Source organism: Euprymna scolopes, chromosome 13 (assembly GCF_053919585.1).
Source record: "Euprymna scolopes isolate OS-2025 chromosome 13, ASM5391958v1, whole genome shotgun sequence".
Classification (NCBI taxonomy): Eukaryota; Metazoa; Mollusca; class Cephalopoda; order Sepiida; family Sepiolidae; genus Euprymna; species Euprymna scolopes.
The window spans coordinates 7257262-7275030 of NC_136494.1; the positions used below are offsets into that span (position 1 = coordinate 7257262).

General features: G+C 33.8%; 1 protein-coding gene across 4 annotated transcripts in view; it reads right to left on the bottom strand.

The window, feature by feature from the left end:
* Nucleotides 1-17769, bottom strand: part of LOC145291932 (epidermal growth factor receptor-like) — a 351994-nt gene that overhangs the window by 64244 nt on the left and 269981 nt on the right. For all 4 annotated transcript variants that reach the window (XM_080137849.1, XM_080137847.1, XM_080137848.1 and 1 more), the window contains exons 3-4: nt 15611-15748; nt 11888-11971 (exon numbers count right to left, since the gene is read on the bottom strand). In XM_080137849.1, the coding sequence (XP_079993975.1) occupies nt 11888-11971; nt 15611-15748 (222 nt within the window). The remainder of the gene's footprint in view (nt 1-11887; nt 11972-15610; nt 15749-17769) is intronic.

The window sequence follows — 17769 nt, forward strand, 5'->3', positions numbered from 1 at the left end:
ATTGTACCCAATATATAGTCGTGTGTGTGTTGTACCCAATATATAGTCGTGTGTGTGTATTGTACCCAATATATAGTCGTGTGTGTGTATTGTACCCAATATATAGTCGTGTGTGTTGTTGTACCCAATATATAGTCGTGTGTGTTGTTGTACCCAATATATAGTCGTGTGTGTTGTTGTACCCAATATATAGTCGTGTGTGTTGTACCCAATATATAGTCGTGTGTATTGTACCCAATATATAGTCGTGTGTATTGTACCCAATATATAGTCGTGTTTGTTGTACCCAATATATAGTCGTGTGTATTGTACCCAATATATAGTCGTGTGTGTTGTTGTACCCAATATATAGTCGTGTGTGTTGTTATACCCAATATATAGTCGTGTGTCTTATTGTACCCAATATATAGTCGTGTGTGTTGTACCCAATATATAGTCGTGTGTGTATTGTACCCAATATATAGTCGTGTGTGTGTTGTACCCAATATATAGTCGTGTGTGTGTATTGTACCCAATATATAGTCGTGTGTGTGTATTGTACCCAATATATAGTCGTGTGTGTGTATTGTACCCAATATATAGTCGTGTGTGTTGTTGTACCCAATATATAGTCGTGTGTGTTGTTGTACCCAATATATAGTCGTGTGTGTTGTTGTACCCAATATATAGTCGTGTGTGTTGTACCCAATATATAATCGTGTGTATTGTACCCAATATATAGTCGTGTGTATTGTACCCAATATATAGTCGTGTTTGTTGTACCCAATATATAGTCGTGTGTATTGTACCCAATATATAGTCGTGTGTGTTGTTGTACCCAATATATAATCGTGTGTGTTGTTGTACCCAATATATAGTCGTGTGTGTTATTGTACCCAATATATAGTCGTGTGTGTTGTACCCAATATATAGTCGTGTGTGTATTGTACCCAATATATAGTCGTGTGTGTGTTGTACCCAATATATAGTCGTGTGTGTGTATTGTACCCAATATATAGTCGTGTGTGTGTGTTGTACCAAATATATAGTCGTGTGTGTTGTACCCAATATATAGTCGTGTGTGTGTTGTACCCAATATATAGTCGTGTGTGTGTATTGTACCCAATATATAGTCGTGTGTGTGTTGTTGTACCCAATATATAGTCGTGTGTGTTGTTGTACCCAATATATAGTCGTGTGTGTTGTTGTACCCAATATATAGTCGTGTGTGTTGTACCGAATATATAGTCGTGTGTATTGTACCCAATATATAGTCGTGTTGGTTGTACCGAATATATAGTCGTGTGTATTGTACCCAATATATAGTCGTGTGTATTGTACCCAATATATAGTCGTGTTTGTTGTTGTACCCAATATATAGTCGTGTGTGTGTTGTTGTACCCAATATATAGTCGTGTGTGTTGTTGTACCCAATATATAGTCGTGTGTGTTGTTGTACCCAATATATAGTCGTGTGTGTTGTACCCAATATATAGTCGTGTGTATTGTACCCAATATATAGTCGTGTGTGTGTTGTACCCAATATATAGTCGTGTGTATTGTACCCAATATATAGTCGTGTGTGTGTATTGTACCCAATATATAGTCGTGTGTGTGTTGTACCCAATATATAGTCGTGTGTATTGTACCCAATATATAGTCGTGTGTGTTGTACCCAATATATAGTCGTGTGTATTGTACCCAATATATAGTCGTGTGTGTGTTGTACCCAATATATAGTCGTGTGTATTGTACTCAATATATAGTCGTGTGTGTTGTACCCAATATATAGTCGTGTGTATTGTACCCAATATATAGTCGTGTGTATTGTACCCAATATATAGTCGTGTGTATTGTACCCAATATATAGTCGTGTGTGTGTTGTACCCAATATATAGTCGTGTGTATTGTACCCAATATATAGTCGTGTGTGTGTATTGTACCCAATATATAGTCGTGTGTGTTGTACCCAATATATAGTCGTGTGTATTGTACCCAATATATAGTCGTGTGTATTGTACCCAATATATAGTCGTGTGTGTATTGTACCCAATATATAGTCGTATGTGTGTATTGTACCCAATATATAGTCGTGTGTGTTGTACCCAATATATAGTCGTGTGTATTGTACCCAATATATAGTCGTGTGTGTGTATTGTACCCAATATATAGTCGGGTGTGTGTTGTACCCAATATATAGTCGTGTGTATTGTACCCAATATATAGTCGTGTGTGTATTGTACCCAATATATAGTCGTGTGTATTGTACCCAATATATAGTCGTGTGTGTATTGTACCCAATATATAGTCGTGTGTGTGTATTGTACCCAATATATAGTCGTGTGTATTGTACCCAATATATAGTCGTGTGTGTTGTACCCAATATATAGTCGTGTGTGTGTATTGTACCCAATATATAGTCGTGTGTGTTGTACCCAATATATAGTCGTGTGTATTGTACCCAATATATAGTCGTGTGTATTGTACCCAATATATAGTCGTGTGTGTGTTGTACCCAATATATAGTCGTGTGTATTGTACCCAATATATAGTCGTGTGTGTGTTGTACCCAATATATAGTCGTGTGTATTGTACCCAATATATAGTCGTGTGTGTTGTACCCAATATATAGTCGTGTGTGTGTTGTACCCAATATATAGTCGTGTGTATTGTACCCAATATATAGTCGTGTGTGTGTTGTGCCCAATATATAGTCGTGTGTATTGTACCCAATATATAGTCGTGTGTGTGTTGTACCCAATATATAGTCGTGTGTGTTGTTGTACCCAATATATAGTCGTGTGTGTGTTGTACCCAATATATAGTCGTGTGTATTGTACCCAATATATAGTCGTGTGTGTTGTACCCAATATATAGTCGTGTGTGTGTTGTACCCAATATATAGTCGTGTGTATTGTACCCAATATATAGTCGTGTGTGTGTTGTACCCAATATATAGTCGTGTGTATTGTACCCAATATATAGTCGTGTGTGTTGTACCCAATATATAGTCGTGTGTATTGTACCCAATATATAGTCGTGTGTGTGTTGTACCCAATATATAGTCGTGTGTATTGTACCCAATATATAGTCGTGTGTATTGTACCCAATATATAGTCGTGTGTATTGTACCCAATATATAGTCGTGTGTGTTGTACCCAATATATAGTCGTGTGTATTGTACCCAATATATAGTCGTGTTTGTGTTGTACCCAATATATAGTCGTGTGTATTGTACCCAATATATAGTCGTGTGTATTGTACCCAATATATAGTCGTGTGTATTGTACCCAATATATAGTCGTGTGTATTGTACCCAATATATAGTCGTGTGTGTATTGTACCCAATATATAGTCGTATGTGTGTATTGTACCCAATATATAGTCGTGTGTGTTGTACCCAATATATAGTCGTGTGTATTGTACCCAATATATAGTCGTGTGTGTGTATTGTACCCAATATATAGTCGGGTGTGTGTTGTACCCAATATATAGTCGTGTGTATTGTACCCAATATATAGTCGTGTGTGTATTGTACCCAATATATAGTCGTGTGTATTTTACCCAATATATAGTCGTGTGTGTATTGTACCCAATATATAGTCGTGTGTGTGTATTGTACCCAATATATAGTCGTGTGTGTTGTACCCAATATATAGTCGTGTGTGTTGTACCCAATATATAGTCGTGTGTGTGTATTGTACTCAATATATAGTCGTGTGTGTTGTACCCAATATATAGTCGTGTGTATTGTACCCAATATATAGTCGTGTGTATTGTACCCAATATATAGTCGTGTGTGTGTTGTACCCAATATATAGTCGTGTGTATTGTACCCAATATATAGTCGTGTGTATTGTACCCAATATATAGTCGTGTGTGTGTTGTACCCAATATATAGTCGTGTGTATTGTACCCAATATATAGTCGTGTGTGTGTTGTACCCAATATATAGTCGTGTGTATTGTACCCAATATATAGTCGTGTGTGTTGTACCCAATATATAGTTGTGTGTGTGTTGTACCCAATATATAGTCGTGTGTATTGTACCCAATATATAGTCGTGTGTGTGTTGTACCCAATATATAGTCGTGTGTATTGTACCCAATATATAGTCGTGTGTGTGTTGTACCCAATATATAGTCGTGTGTATTGTACCCAATATATAGTCGTGTGTGTGTTGTACCCAATATATAGTCGTGTGTATTGTACCCAATATATAGTCGTGTGTGTTGTACCCAATATATAGTCGTGTGTGTGTTGTACCCAATATATAGTCGTGTGTATTGTACCCAATATATAGTCGTGTGTGTGTTGTACCCAATATATAGTCGTGTGTATTGTACCCAATATATAGTCGTGTGTGTTGTACCCAATATATAGTCGTGTGTATTGTACCCAATATATAGTCGTGTGTGTGTTGTACCCAATATATAGTCGTGTGTATTGTACCCAATATATAGTCGTGTGTATTGTACCCAATATATAGTCGTGTGTATTGTACCCAATATATAGTCGTGTGTGTTGTACCCAATATATAGTCGTGTGTATTGTACCCAATATATAGTCGTGTTTGTGTTGTACCCAATATATAGTCGTGTGTATTGTACCCAATATATAGTCGTGTGTATTGTACCCAATATATAGTCGTGTGTATTGTACCCAATATATAGTCGTGTGTGTTGTACCCAATATATAGTCGTGTGTGTGTTGTACCCAATATATAGTCGTGTGTATTGTACCCAATATATAGTCGTGTGTGTGTTGTACCCAATATATAGTCGTGTGTATTGTACCCAATATATAGTCGTGTGTATTGTACCCAATATATAGTCGTGTGTATTGTACCCAATATATAGTCGTGTGTATTGTACCCAATATATAGTCGTGTGTATTGTACCCAATATATAGTCGTGTGTATTGTACCCAATATATAGTCGTGTGTATTGTACCCAATATATAGTCGTGTGTGTTGTACCCAATATATAGTCGTGTGTATTGTACCCAATATATAGTCGTGTGTGTTGTACCCAATATATAGTCGTGTGTATTGTACCCAATATATAGTCGTGTGTATTGTACCCAATATATAGTCGTGTGTGTGTTGTACCCAATATATAGTCGTGTGTATTGTACCCAATATATAGTCGTGTGAATTGTACCCAATATATAGTCGTGTGTGTTGTACCCAATATATAGTCGTGTGTATTGTACCCAATATATAGTCGTGTGTATTGTACACAATATATAGTCGTGTGTGTTGTACCCAATATATAGTCGTGTGTATTGTACCCAATATATAGTCGTGTGTATTGTACCCAATATATAGCCGTGTGTATTGTACCCAATATATAGTCGTCTGTGTGTTGTACCCAATATATAGTCGTGTGTATTGTACCCAATATATAGTCGTGTGTGTTGTACCCAATATATAGTCGTGTGTATTGTACCCAATATATAGTCGTGTGTGTGTTGTACCCAATATATAGTCGTGTGTATTGTACCCAATATATAGTCGTGTGTGTTGTACCCAATATATAGTCGTGTGTGTGTTGTACCCAATATATAGTCGTGTGTATTGTACCCAATATATAGTCGTGTGTGTTTTACCCAATATATAGTCGTGTGTATTGTACCCAATATATAGTCGTGTGTGTGTTGTACCCAATATATAGTCGTGTGTATTGTACCCAATATATAGTCGTGTGTGTTGTACCCAATATATAGTCGTGTGTATTGTACCCAATATATAGTCGTGTGTGTATTGTACCCAATATATAGTCGTGTGTATTGTACCCAATATATAGTCGTGTGTATTGTACCCAATATATAGTCGTGTGTATTGTACCCAATATATAGTCGTGTGTATTGTATCCAATATATAGTCGTGTGTGTGTTGTACCCAATATATAGTCGTGTGTATTGTACCCAATATATAGTCGTGTGTATTGTACCCAATATATAGTCGTGTGTGTTGTACCCAATATATAGTCGTGTGTATTGTACCCAATATATAGTCGTGTGTGTGTTGTACCCAATATATAGTCGTGTGTATTGTACCCAATATATAGTCGTGTGTGTTGTACCCAATATATAGTCGTGTGTATTGTACCCAATATATAGTCGTGTGTATTGTACCCAATATATAGTCGTGTGTGTGTTGTACCCAATATATAGTCGTGTGTATTGTACCCAATATATAGTCGTGTGTATTGTACCCAATATATAGTCGTGTGTTATGTACCCAATATATAGTCGTGTGTATTGTACCCAATATATAGTCGTGTGTATTGTACCCAATATATAGTCGTGTGTGTTGTACCCAATATATAGTCGTGTGTATTGTACCCAATATATAGTCGTGTGTATTGTACCCAATATATAGTCGTGTGTGTGTTACCCAATATATAGTCGTGTGTATTGTACCCAATATATAGTCGTGTGTGTGTTGTACCCAATATATAGTCGTGTGTATTGTACCCAATATATAGTCGTGTGTGTTGTACCCAATATATAGTCGTGTGTATTGTACCCAATATATAGTCGTGTGTATTGTACCCAATATATAGTCGTGTGTGTTGTACCCAATATATAGTCGTGTGTATTGTACCCAATATATAGTCGTGTGTATTGTACCCAATATATAGTCGTGTGTGTATTGTACCCAATATATAGTCGTGTGTATTGTAGCCAATATATAGTCGTGTGTGTTGTACCCAATATATAGTCGTGTGTATTGTACCCAATATATAGTCGTGTGTATTGTACCCAATATATAGTCGTGTGTGTGTTGTACCCAATATATAGTCGTGTGTATTGTACCCAATATATAGTCGTGTGTATTGTACCCAATATATAGTCGTGTGTGTGTTGTACCCAATATATAGTCGTGTGTGTGTTGTACCCAATATATAGTCGTGTGTGTTGTACCCAATATATAGTCGTGTGTATTGTACCCAATATATAGTCGTGTGTGTTGTACCCAATATATAGTCGTGTGTATTGTACCCAATATATAGTCGTGTGTGTTGTACCCAATATATAGTCGTGTGTATTGTACCCAATATATAGTCGTGTGTGTTGTACCCAATATATAGTCGTGTGTATTGTACCCAATATATAGTCGTGTGTGTTGTACCCAATATATAGTCGTGTGTATTGTACCCAATATATAGTCGCGTTTGTGTTGTACCCAATATATAGTCGTGTGTATTGTACCCAATATATAGTCGTGTGTGTTGTACCCAATATATAGTCGTGTGTGTTGTACCCAATATATAGTCGTGTGTATTGTACCCAATATATAGTCGTGTGTATTGTACCCAATATATAGTCGTGTGTGTATTGTACCCAATATATAGTCGTGTGTATTGTACCCAATATATAGTCGTGTGTGTTGTACCCAATATATAGTCGTGTGTATTGTACCCAATATATAGTCGTGTGTATTGTACCCAATATATAGTCGTGTGTGTGTTGTACCCAATATATAGTCGTGTGTATTGTACCCAATATATAGTCGTGTGTATTGTACCCAATATATAGTCGTGTGTGTTGTACCCAATATATAGTCGTGTGTATTGTACCCAATATATAGTCGTGTGTGTGTTGTACCCAATATATAGTCGTGTGTATTGTACCCAATATATAGTCGTGTGTGTTGTACCCAATATATAGTCGTGTGTGTGTTGTACCCAATATATAGTCGTGTGTATTGTACCCAATATATAGTCGTGTGTGTTTTACCCAATATATAGTCGTGTGTATTGTACCCAATATATAGTCGTGTGTGTGTTGTACCCAATATATAGTCGTGTGTATTGTACCCAATATATAGTCGTGTTTGTGTTGTACCCAATATATAGTCGTGTGTATTGTACCCAATATATAGTCGTGTGTGTATTGTACCCAATATATAGTCGTGTGTATTGTACCCAATATATAGTCGTGTGTATTGTACCCAATATATAGTCGTGTGTATTGTACCCAATATATAGTCGTGTGTATTGTATCCAATATATAGTCGTGTGTGTGTTGTACCCAATATATAGTCGTGTGTATTGTACCCAATATATAGTCGTGTGTATTGTACCCAATATATAGTCGTGTGTGTTGTACCCAATATATAGTCGTGTGTATTGTACCCAATATATAGTCGTGTGTGTGTTGTACCCAATATATAGTCGTGTGTATTGTACCCAATATATAGTCGTGTGTGTTGTACCCAATATATAGTCGTGTGTGTGTTGTACCCAATATATAGTCGTGTGTATTGTACCCAATATATAGTCGTGTGTGTTGTACCCAATATATAGTCGTGTGTATTGTACCCAATATATAGTCGTGTGTGTGTTGTACCCAATATATAGTCGTGTGTATTGTACCCAATATATAGTCGTGTGTGTTGTACCCAATATATAGTCGTGTGTATTGTACCCAATATATAGTCGTCTGTGTGTTGTACCCAATATATAGTCGTGTGTATTGTACCCAATATATAGTCGTGTGTGTTGTACCCAATATATAGTCGTGTGTGTATTGTACCCAATATATAGTCGTGTGTATTGTACCCAATATATAGTCGTGTGTGTTGTACCCAATATATAGTCGTGTGTATTGTACCCAATATATAGTCGTGTGTATTGTACCCAATATATAGTCGTGTCTGTATTGTACCCAATATATAGTCGTGTGTATTGTACCCAATATATAGTCGTGTGTGTTGTACCCAATATATAGTCGTGTGTATTGTACCTAATATATAGTCGTGTGTATTGTACCCAATATATAGTCGTGTGTGTTGTTGTACCCAATATATAGTCGTGTGTGTTGTTGTACCCAATATATAGTCGTGTGTGTTGTTGTACCCAATATATAGCCGTGTGTGTTGTTGTACCCAATATATAGTCGTGTGTGTTGTTGTACCCAATATATAGTCGTGTGTGTTGTTGTACCCAATATATAGTCGTGTGTATTGTACCCAATATATAGTCGTGTGTGTGTATTGTACCCAATATATAGTCGTGTGTGTGTTGTACCCAATATATAGTCGTGTGTGTTGTACCCAATATATAGTCGTGTGTATTGTACCCAATATATAGTCGTGTGTGTTGTTGTACCCAATATATAGTCGTGTGTGTTGTACCCAATATATAGTCGTGTGTGTGTATTGTACCCAATATATAGTCGTGTGTGTGTTGTACCCAATATAAAGTCGTGTGTGTGTATTGTACCCAATATATAGTCGTGTGTGTGTATTGTACCCAATATATAGTCGTGTGTGTTGTTGTACCAAATATATAGTCGTGTGTGTGTATTGTACCCAATATATAGTCGTGTGTGTGTATTGTACCCAATATATAGTCGTGTGTGTGTATTGTACCCAATATATAGTCGTGTGTGTTGTTGTACCAAATATATAGTCGTGTGTGTTGTTGTACCCAATATATAGTCGTGTGTGTGTATTGTACCCAATATATAGTCGTGTGTATTGTACCCAATATATAGTCGTGTGTGTGTATTGTACCCAATATATAGTCGTGTGTGTGTATTGTACCCAATATATAGTCGTGATTTCAAAAGTTAAAATGAAAAGTATATGACTTGGGTGCCACTAGTTAGAATCGAAACCAAAACCTTTAGCTCTCCAGCGGTATTCTTATATGACCTAAGGACATGTGGATATGAAAATTCTAAAAATTAACGCAGTTTAACATATAAATATATATTTATGCATGGCAGAGAAGCGGTTTAAGTCGACTTATGCCTGCCAAGTTCCAATTTTTAAATTTTGACACTTTAGTAGCTTTTTTGATCAGTTAAAACCAAATCGAATTTGTTTCACAGATTTTACTACCCTGTAGATCAAGTTTCAAGTCTGTAGATAAAAAATTGAGAGAGTTGTTTGGTAGAGACTGTTTCGCATGCACGCACGCGCGCACACACACACACACGCACACACACACACACACATGCGCACACACGCACACACAGATAAGGTCACTGTAAAGATATGTGCTGTAAAAAAAGGTAGCTTCCCTCTACCATGCTAAAAAATTATTAGCACCCGAGAGTGTCCTATATATTTACAGAGCCACAATTCACCCATGCATAGAGCAGTGTTGCCCTATCTGAGCTGGTGCATCTACCACTAGTCTCTCAATCTCAAACAAAAAAGAGTCTCAAATCTAATAGGCCCAGCACTACCAACCAAGCTCCAATCCCTATCCCTTGTCTATTTGACAAATGCTTTAATGGGGTGTGCTCTGATGAACTCAGTTGTGTCATATGCTACTGATACCATGTAATCCAGTACTACCTGCCTCATGGTCGGGTTACCAGCGACTAAACTTGTTCCCCCACTAGACTTGTTTGGTGAGGAGGATGGCTAGTCTCCCTGAAGGATTAAAAACAAAACCTTCCAAAGGGCGAATGAACCCTTTTTCGGGGTCAACGGCCAACTAGCACCGTGTGTGTTTGTGTGTATGTATGTGTATGTTGGGGTGGAGAGGGCCGTGGTGAAGGCAACCTTTCTAGGAGAAGCAAATCTCTGATTTAAAAAACCATAAAGCGAGAGACCAGTACCCGCATTAAGCTCGTCTGCAGTTTAACTTGTTGCTGGCTATCTTGCTCTTGCTTGTTGCTGGATCTCAACATTTTGAACCGAGAAAGAGAGACTTAGCTGTCGTACAAAGCTAAGACTCTGTAACATCATCTGTGTATAGATACTCCCTCAGGCATTTGTCTATAAAAATGGTTCTGTGGCGATGGAAAAATTGTGATGCGTGGAGGCTTGAAGTGCTGGAAGCATGTAATAATCGATCAATGACCATCTTCAGTGCCATGCCTGCTTGAGCGTGTGAATTCACCGGTAGGACTAAAAAAAAAAAGAAGTCATTTTTGGGCTCATGGACTTTAAGTGTCTGAGGGAGTGGCACCCGTTTGACAAGACGTTGCAATATATATATATATATATATATATATATATATATATATATATGATGATTGCAACGTCTTGTCAGACGAGTGCCACTCCCTCAGACATTTAAAATCCATGAGCCAAATGTCTGAGGGAGTATCTATACAAATTTGATGTTACAGAGTCTTAGCTTTGTACGACAGCTAAGTCTCTCTCTCGGTTCAACATGTTGAGATCCAGCAACAAGCAAGAGCAAGATAGCCAGCAACAAATTAAACTGCAGACCAGCTTAATGCGAGTACTGGTCTTCCGCTTTATGGTTTTTAAAATCAGAGATTTGCTTCTCCTAGAAAGATTGCCTTCACCATGGCTTACGGGAGCCCTCTCTACCCCAAATATATATATATATATATATATATATATATATATATATAGTGTATATATACATGTATAATAAAATTAAGCTGCAAAATAAATTTTCAATTGTAAGGTAAACCAAGCTAGATAAAAAAACTCAGTTAAGAGGAGCAAACGATAGTTAAGAAGATAAAAAGTAAAGTTACATAGGAATTTTATTACATTATCAAGTTGAGAGTTATCGAAAGGGAAAGACACCTCTTTAGGCCATGGCATTTTGAAGCTAAGTGCTTCTCGTCAGAAGAGGATAAAACAAGCCGAGTATAGTAATACTATTAAAGCATTGCTTATAAGAATTATTCTGTGATATATTATCATAATATATGTATTATTGCAGGAAATGATATGTTAGTTAGCATCTAAAATTATATAGAAATAAAGATGCATAACAAAGAACTATTGGAAATTATTTTAGTAGTTCAAAACAATTTCTTTTGCTTTCTGCATTTTATGTACTTCTTTTACAATTACAGAATAACGTGAAAACTTTTGAGGAAACTTTCCCTTTGTCAGGCATGAACAACGCGTTTGATTTTGTTTTAGAGGGTTTCAATAAAATTATCAGGTGCTTACATTTTTGACACATATCAGGTCCGGCACCCCAACAATTGCGCCTTTTTGTTGTGTTGTGATAACAACTCGGATGGCATTCTTTGCCTATAGAAAAAATAAAAAATAAAATATAAAAAATAAAAATAAAAAATAAAATAAAAAATAATATATAAAAAATTTAAAAAAAAAAAAAATGAAAAATAAAAAAAAATAAATAAATAAAAATAAAAATAGAAAAAACAAAAACAAAGAATAAATAAAAAATAATACATAAAAATAAAAAATAAAATAAAAAAATAAATAAATAAAAATAAAAAATAGAAAAAACAAAAACAAAGAATAAATAAAAAATAATACATAAAAAATAAAATAAAAAATAAATTAATAAAAATAAAAATAAAAAATAAAATAGAAAATAATATATAAAAATAAAAAAAAATGAAAAAAAAAATAAATAAATAAATAAAAATAAAAAATAGAAAAAACAAAAACAAAGAATAAATAAAAAATAATACATAAAAATGAAAAATAAAATAAATAAATAAATAAATATAAATAAAAAATAGAAAAAACAAAAACAAAGAATAAATAAAAAATAATATATAAAAAATAAAAAATAAAATAAATAAATAAAAATAAAAAATAGAAAAAACAAAAACAAAGAATAAGTAAAAAATAATATATAAAAAATAAAATAAATAAATAAAAATAAAAAATAGAAAAAACAAAAACAAAGAATAAATAAAAATAATATATAAAAAATAAAAAATAAAATAAAAAAGTAAAAATAAAAAATAGAAAAAACAAAAACAAAGAATAAATATGGGTTCAAATAAAAGATATATCTGAACACTGGTTAAATATACATTGACACACCAGTTAAGCGTAGCAAATATTTGTACCATCCGGGTCTGTTGTAAGCTTTGCACCCCCCCCCTCCACTGGTCGTTGATAATCCGTTAACCTTCAAAATTCGAGAAAATCCCCCCCCCCAATTTATTTTCATGGAAATACAATCAATTATAGACTGCTGTTATTAATCCTAGACTTTCATTTTATTACAATACTCGTATATACATATACAGTCGTCATCAAAGAAAAGCAAAGATTTTTCAAAGCAAAAACGCATAAGTCAAATCAAGCCCGTCTATTAAGAAACGTCCAGCCTGGTCATTACCAGATGGGTGACCAGTTGGGAATATGTGGCACTGTATGTAGGAGGACGTCCACCACACCTCCCTGCAAAAACTGCAAAACCTGATCTTGTCATCTCCTCTGGCAGGGACACACATGTGTCTGTTGACCATTTGTAAATTATATACTCCCACGAAACGAAGCGGGTTCGACCCCCATAGGGTTAGTGCCATATATAACACGGGTAGGTACTGGTAAATTTAACAGAAATCGGCAGTAATCTATAATATGAATCTCACCTATCTGTTTAAATGTATGTATGTATGTATGTATGTATGTATGTATGTATGTATGTATGTATGTATGTATGTATGTATGGTGGTCAAGGTCTGGTGTGGACGTGTATAGAAATATATAGTTTATTCTAAAGATTAAGTTTTGGCATTCACAATTTAAATACAATTTCGGGCATAACCTTAACCCTAACCCTAGCCTCTCTGACTCGACTGCATATAGTGTAATATAGAAGTACAATTTTTACAAACTTTACACATTAAATTAGGCTGTATTTCAGTAATAATGTGTCTAACGTGGCCTTCCAAGTGGTCTATTGTGTCTGGTTTATCAATGTACACATGGCGTATGATTATGGCTCACTTTTAATGTAAATCTGTAATATTTGAATTTTCCAGCGGAATGTTATAACCATATTATACTCTTAAAATCCGTTAAAATATTTCAAATGCACAGATTTTAACCACTTTGAGATAAGACTTAAAAAAAAAAAAATGCTGTTTGTAATGCAAAAATACCTTTGTAGGTATGCAACGTTCTGACATGTTGTTTTAATTTCCGCTCTCGTTATCAGCAAACGGTAGTGAGTAAGGTATGAATGAAAAAACGTGTTATAAATCTTGAAAGGTTTGCATGCGCACTGACAATCAAATAAACCATATCTTAATTGTATTCTGTCGAAGGTTGACAACATATGTAATAAATAGTGCAGTATATATATATATATATATATATATATATATATATATATATATATATATATATATATATATATATATATCTACTATGTTGTATATATATATCTACTATATTGCATATATATCTACTATTATATAAAAGTCATTTATGTGTGTGTGTATGTGTGTGAGTGTGTGTGTCTGTGTATGTGTGTATGTGTGTGTATGTGTGTATGTGTGTGTGTGTGTGAGTTCCTTCCTCATAGATTCCGAAACGGCTGTGCTTATCTTTTACAAATTTCACACAAAGCTAATTTATATGTCTGGCAGTGTTCTTAGATATGTTTTGTACAGAAATTCATCTGATAAGTATTGAAAATCGAAAAAATCTGATCTTAAAAGTAGACTTTATTTTTTCTTATAGATAAAAAAAAGAATTTTACAGGGTAACAATTTTACAATTGGTCATGGAATACAATTCTCAGCAAATCGAGGGTGATTCAATTTTCAGCAAAATCATTTCTTTTTACAAAAATCCTGAGCCATTGTCATCTGGAGACATAGCGCATAGCATTCCAAATTTCAAGATATTGCCCATCTTACCATTTATTTGTTATATATATATATATATATATATATATATATATATATATATATATATGAACAAATGATTAATAAAACACGTTAAAAATATCTTGAAAAAGAGTTAAAAACATATTTAATTTTAAAAAGGAAGCACAAGATAAGTGGATAGTACTTAATCCGCGGAGTTTCGAAGAAATACTCTCCTTCTCATCATAGGGCAGGAATTAGCAAAATTCGAGATCGGATTTTGCATGTAAAAGTATTTAATGAAACCACAAGTAAGTCACAGATCTTACTTAGTTAAAAAAAGGGGGGAGGTAAGGGGAATAGGAGGTAAAAGAAAAAATGATAAAAAGATTTCACATGAATGGATAGTCCGGTGAAGGGTAAAAAATCCAAGAATGGTAAAATCCAAACACGGTCGAATTAATATATATATATATATATATATATATATATATATATATATATATATATATATATATATATATATATATATATATATATATAGGATGAAGAACAGAAGATCCAATGCTGACCTTCTAATGATGTGTAACATTGATGGACTTGAGATCACGTTGTATGGATGCCAGATGATAGAATTCCAAAGATTCTCATGTACAGTCAGCTTGAAGATGGTCCAGGACATGAATTCATCTAGTCTGGTGGAGTATCAATGTTGTTATTTGAGGTAACATCACTTGGAAAAGGTGAACCATTCTTTTTAAAACCAGAATAAATTAGCCATACTGACGAGATTTTATTTGGGTGGCGAATACTATGCGAGTTTGAATATTTAATCAGCGTTTACTTATAGAGAACAGTATCTTATGTCAGGTTGTCCTGACAAACCCCTGTACAGAGAAACTTAAAACACTCGTGGATAATATCTTGTTGACATTTAAGATCTTTATCTTGTAAGTCTTTTTCTTTTCAAACGGTGCAAGTATGGAATTTATTCCACAGCATTTAAACCCATTTCAAAGTTGTCGCCGGTATCTGTTTCAACCATTAATACACTTAAAAAAATAATAAGAGAAAAAAAAATACTTACATCTTCTTTGGTCATAATGTGAACTAAATGTGAATTGTACCGGTGGTTTCGTGGTTGGATTGATATCTGTCCAGTTGATTGTGTTTTCAAAGCAAAGTAAATTGTTATTCATGAAGGCTGCTTTGCCGTGCATAATTTCTTCAAAAGACATTCGAGAAAAAAACAAAAAATAAAAGAATGAATTAGTAAATAAAAATTCCATACAATTATATACACTTTATGATTCCATAAAATTCAATACATTCATAATTTTTATACAATTAAATACATTTATGGCTTTCATAAAATTCAAAACATTTATAACTTTTATACAATTAAATACATTTATGACTTTCATAAAATTCAAAACATTTATAACTATTATACAATTAAATACATTTATGACTTTCATAAAATTCAAAACAGTTATAACTTTTATACAATTAAATACATTTATGACTTTCATAAAATTCAAAACATTTATAACTTTTATACAATTAAATACATTTATGGCTTTCATAAAATTCAAAACATTTATAACTTTTATACAACTAAATACATTTATGGCTTTCATGAAATTCAAAACATTTATAACTTTTATACAATTAAATACATTTATGACTTTCATAAAATTCCAAAAATTTATAACTTTTATACAAGTAAATACATTTATGTCTTTCATAAAATTCAAAACATTTATAACTTTTATACAATTAAATACATTTATGTCTTTCATAAAATTCAAAACATTTATAACTTTTATACAATTAAATACATTTATGACTTTCATAAAATTCCAAAAATTTATAACTTTTATACAATTAAATACATTTATGACTTTCATAAAATTCAAAACATTTATAACTTTTATACAATTAAATACATTTATGACTTTCATAAAATTCAAAACATTTATAACCTTTATACAATTAAATACATTTATGACTTTCATAAAATTCAAAACATTTATAACTATTATACAATTAAATACATTTATGACTTTCATAAAATTCAAAACAGTTATAACTTTTATACAATTAAAAACATTTATAACTTTTATACAATACATTTATGACTTTCATAACATGAAGTTCCGTTTGGCCACACCTACTATTCCAAGGATATAAAGCGCTTTTTCATTATTATATATTAACTCCATTGTTATCTCCACAACAATTTTAGAAATAAAAGAACACATAAAACGGATAAAAATACGAAAATGTAATAGCCTTAAAATACAACCTCCCCATCAGATATTAAAAAAAGAAGCTATTATCCGGAGATTGAGCACTTTTTCTTGTCCGTGTAATAGCTCTTCCCCGCCAAATCAAAATGGCTTTTCTTTCAATTAAAATAGCAGAGAGTGTCTGTGCGATCGAAAAAAAAATGAGCTGTGGTGTCCGGGCTTAAACGAAAGGACGAATGCAATAAATTACAGACAGGGATACAAGTGCTTATAACGTCATGACGTCATGAAAAACAAGCATTTTAAGCATAGTTTTAGTTTAATACGCGTGCATGACTTGTGAAAAAAGCGACACGAAAAAGAACCCTCCTTCAAAAACGTGGTCCAGTTGATCGCTACAGAACGAACTTTTTCTAATTTTTACATATTATGCATCCGAGGCATTACTCTTTCAGATGGTACTGGTGTCGACCCGATCAGATGCGGATAACAAAAGTTTTTAGCAGACATACAAACACACACACTAACACACAGACGACTCTCCTTTATATAATAGCCTAGCAGGGGTTCCCGGCATTGCCCGAGTGGAGAGAGGTGGTATAGTAAGGATACTGAGCAAACACCAGCTGTATAAAAAGTCAAAAAATAGCAACGAGCACAAAAAATAAACGTAGTAGGCAACCCAGGTGAAGAGAGGCATAAAAAAGTAGTAGGCAGGCAGGTTCGGACTTGTAACGCTAAGAGGAAAAGAAGGTGAAAAAAGCCAATGGTTTGGCGACTTACGACGTCACGGGCGTTCGAAATAAGCTTAGTCATTGCAAAGCGTATGATGACTTTGCAAAAAAGTCGATGCAAAAAATGATTTCTTCTCAGTTGACCAGCACAGAATTTATGTTTTTGGGCAATTGTTGGATATTTAACGATACCAATTTTTTCAATGTTCGTCACGTGTGTTGAAAGTTTTTGGCCGACCCCCCCCCCCCACACACACACA